The 1,901-nt window shown below is 34.8% G+C and overlaps 1 protein-coding gene across 1 annotated transcript in view; it reads left to right on the plus strand.

Moving 5' to 3' along the window:
- Window positions 1–1,901, plus strand: part of ripk4 (receptor-interacting serine-threonine kinase 4) — a 16,937-nt gene continuing 15,036 nt past the window's right edge. The window contains exon 1 of the mRNA XM_086012203.1: window positions 1–306. Within this exon, the coding sequence (XP_085868329.1) occupies window positions 125–306 (182 nt within the window). The 5' untranslated portion in view covers window positions 1–124. The remainder of the gene's footprint in view (window positions 307–1,901) is intronic.

Here is a 1,901-nt window from a genome sequence, read left to right on the forward strand (position 1 = left end):
AAGAAAAACAAGGAAGTGCTCACAAGCAGTTAGTTGGTGTGTGAATGTGTGTGTGATCACTCCTACACTTTTTGCGAGGGAGAAAAGGGGAGCTGATCCTTCCAGTTGGTTTGCCAGCTTAGGTATGGACGTTCCTGATTCACCGCATGGGAATATGGGACTGCTTAGGACCTTTGATTCATCTGAGTTCTGCAGCTGGGAGAAAATTGGCTCAGGTGGATTTGGACAAGTATACAAAGTCCGGCATGATCAGTGGAAAACATGGCTCGCTATGAAGTGCCCTCCTTGCCTTCATGTGGATGACAAGTAAGTCCCTCAAACGTTGGAATAATGTAAAACAATCTAATTCCTGCAGCTGATTTTGAAAAATAATCAAATTGTTAATTTTTTTTTTAGCTCAATACTGTCATTGAGATTTAATGTTTTTTTTGTTGTTGTTCAAGGTCTCTTCCCATATAACTTTTTTAACTATCACACGCAATAAATTAATCTCTTTTAACACCAATAAAACAATACCAATTTTTTTTTTATACATAAATATTTTGTGTTGTATTGGCTTATGCTTAAAGGCAAATGAACCATAACTTAATATGAAAGACAGTTTATCTACTTCATTAAGAGTTGTTACTAAACATTTTGACTTGCAGTCTTTTTGGTGTTAACCACGACAACAAAATTCTACCAAACAAGCGTGGTGTAAGCATAAGTCAGATAATGCAAACAAATCTATCTTTCTCACTTCAACATTTCATGTTTCATGAAACAATGATAGGGAAACATGTTGACAGCACTTTTTAAGCACTGAATTTATCTAGATACTGTATAAATAAACAGATGAAATATACATATAAAAAATAAAGCCTACCACCTGACCAAAATGAAGCAGGATTTATTTTTTTTCCCCAAATGGCAGCCTTTGTGATTTGAAAATTGCATTCTACTACGTTGCAATGTTGATTTGAATTTGATTGTTTGTTCAGCCCTATTTGCTATGTAAGAAAAACTAGTCACCTATATCTCATCAGGTTTATCATTTGATGACAATGCCATGGCTATCTTCACTGAGTGATTTAAGTTATGACTTTGTGGAACATGTGCCACGATTGATGCAGCGGTCCCCTTGGATGGTGCATGTGTACTACTCACATGCTGATATTCCACTGTGTGTTTAAAGTTACCTTCCTTGATCACAGTTGCGTAACCAATACATTATAGAAATGCTCATTTCTGCCACCACCAATCCAAAGGAGGGGTTGTTTTTAAACGAATAAACATTTCAAAGATTCACTCACTTATACGGTCCCTGCCCAAATTTACTCAACAATGTGGTGTATGTTAATAAGAGTAAGAGCATATTAATAGATTGTGAAATAGCCTTTCAATTGTTTTGAATTTACATCTTAAAGCAACCAGAGCGACAGTAGATTCGGTCTCAACCAGTTTGCGGTTGAGCCACAATTCTGCATTATTCTCCTTGATGGAAACAGGAGTTAATAACATTTAGAGCCAATGTCCTCTCTCATTAAAATAATTAATTAATTGATGTTGAAAAGAGACCAACACTCATCCACGGTGTATAGTACGCAAAGCTAATTTAAGGTCTGCAGATAAATAATGAATAATAATCAACACTTTGAGTTCCGTTTCTTGTGAACTGCAGGAATACGAGGTACCGTATAACGAATATTACTTTCTCAAGTTGACACCTGTCCTCTTTCCAAATCGTACAATACATGTTGATCCAAATGATGACGCGGACAGTAACAACAAAAATCAATCTGACAGATTGATTTTTGTTGTTACAGCTCACCCAAATTAATAACTAAAGGGGAGAATTATATGTATATATATGTATATATATATATATATATATATATATATATATATATATATATATATAT

The sequence above is a fragment of the Filicampus tigris genome, chromosome 17 (assembly GCF_054856515.1).
Source record: "Filicampus tigris isolate MCC_2025a chromosome 17, RoL_Ftig_1.0, whole genome shotgun sequence".
Classification (NCBI taxonomy): domain Eukaryota; kingdom Metazoa; phylum Chordata; class Actinopteri; order Syngnathiformes; family Syngnathidae; genus Filicampus; species Filicampus tigris.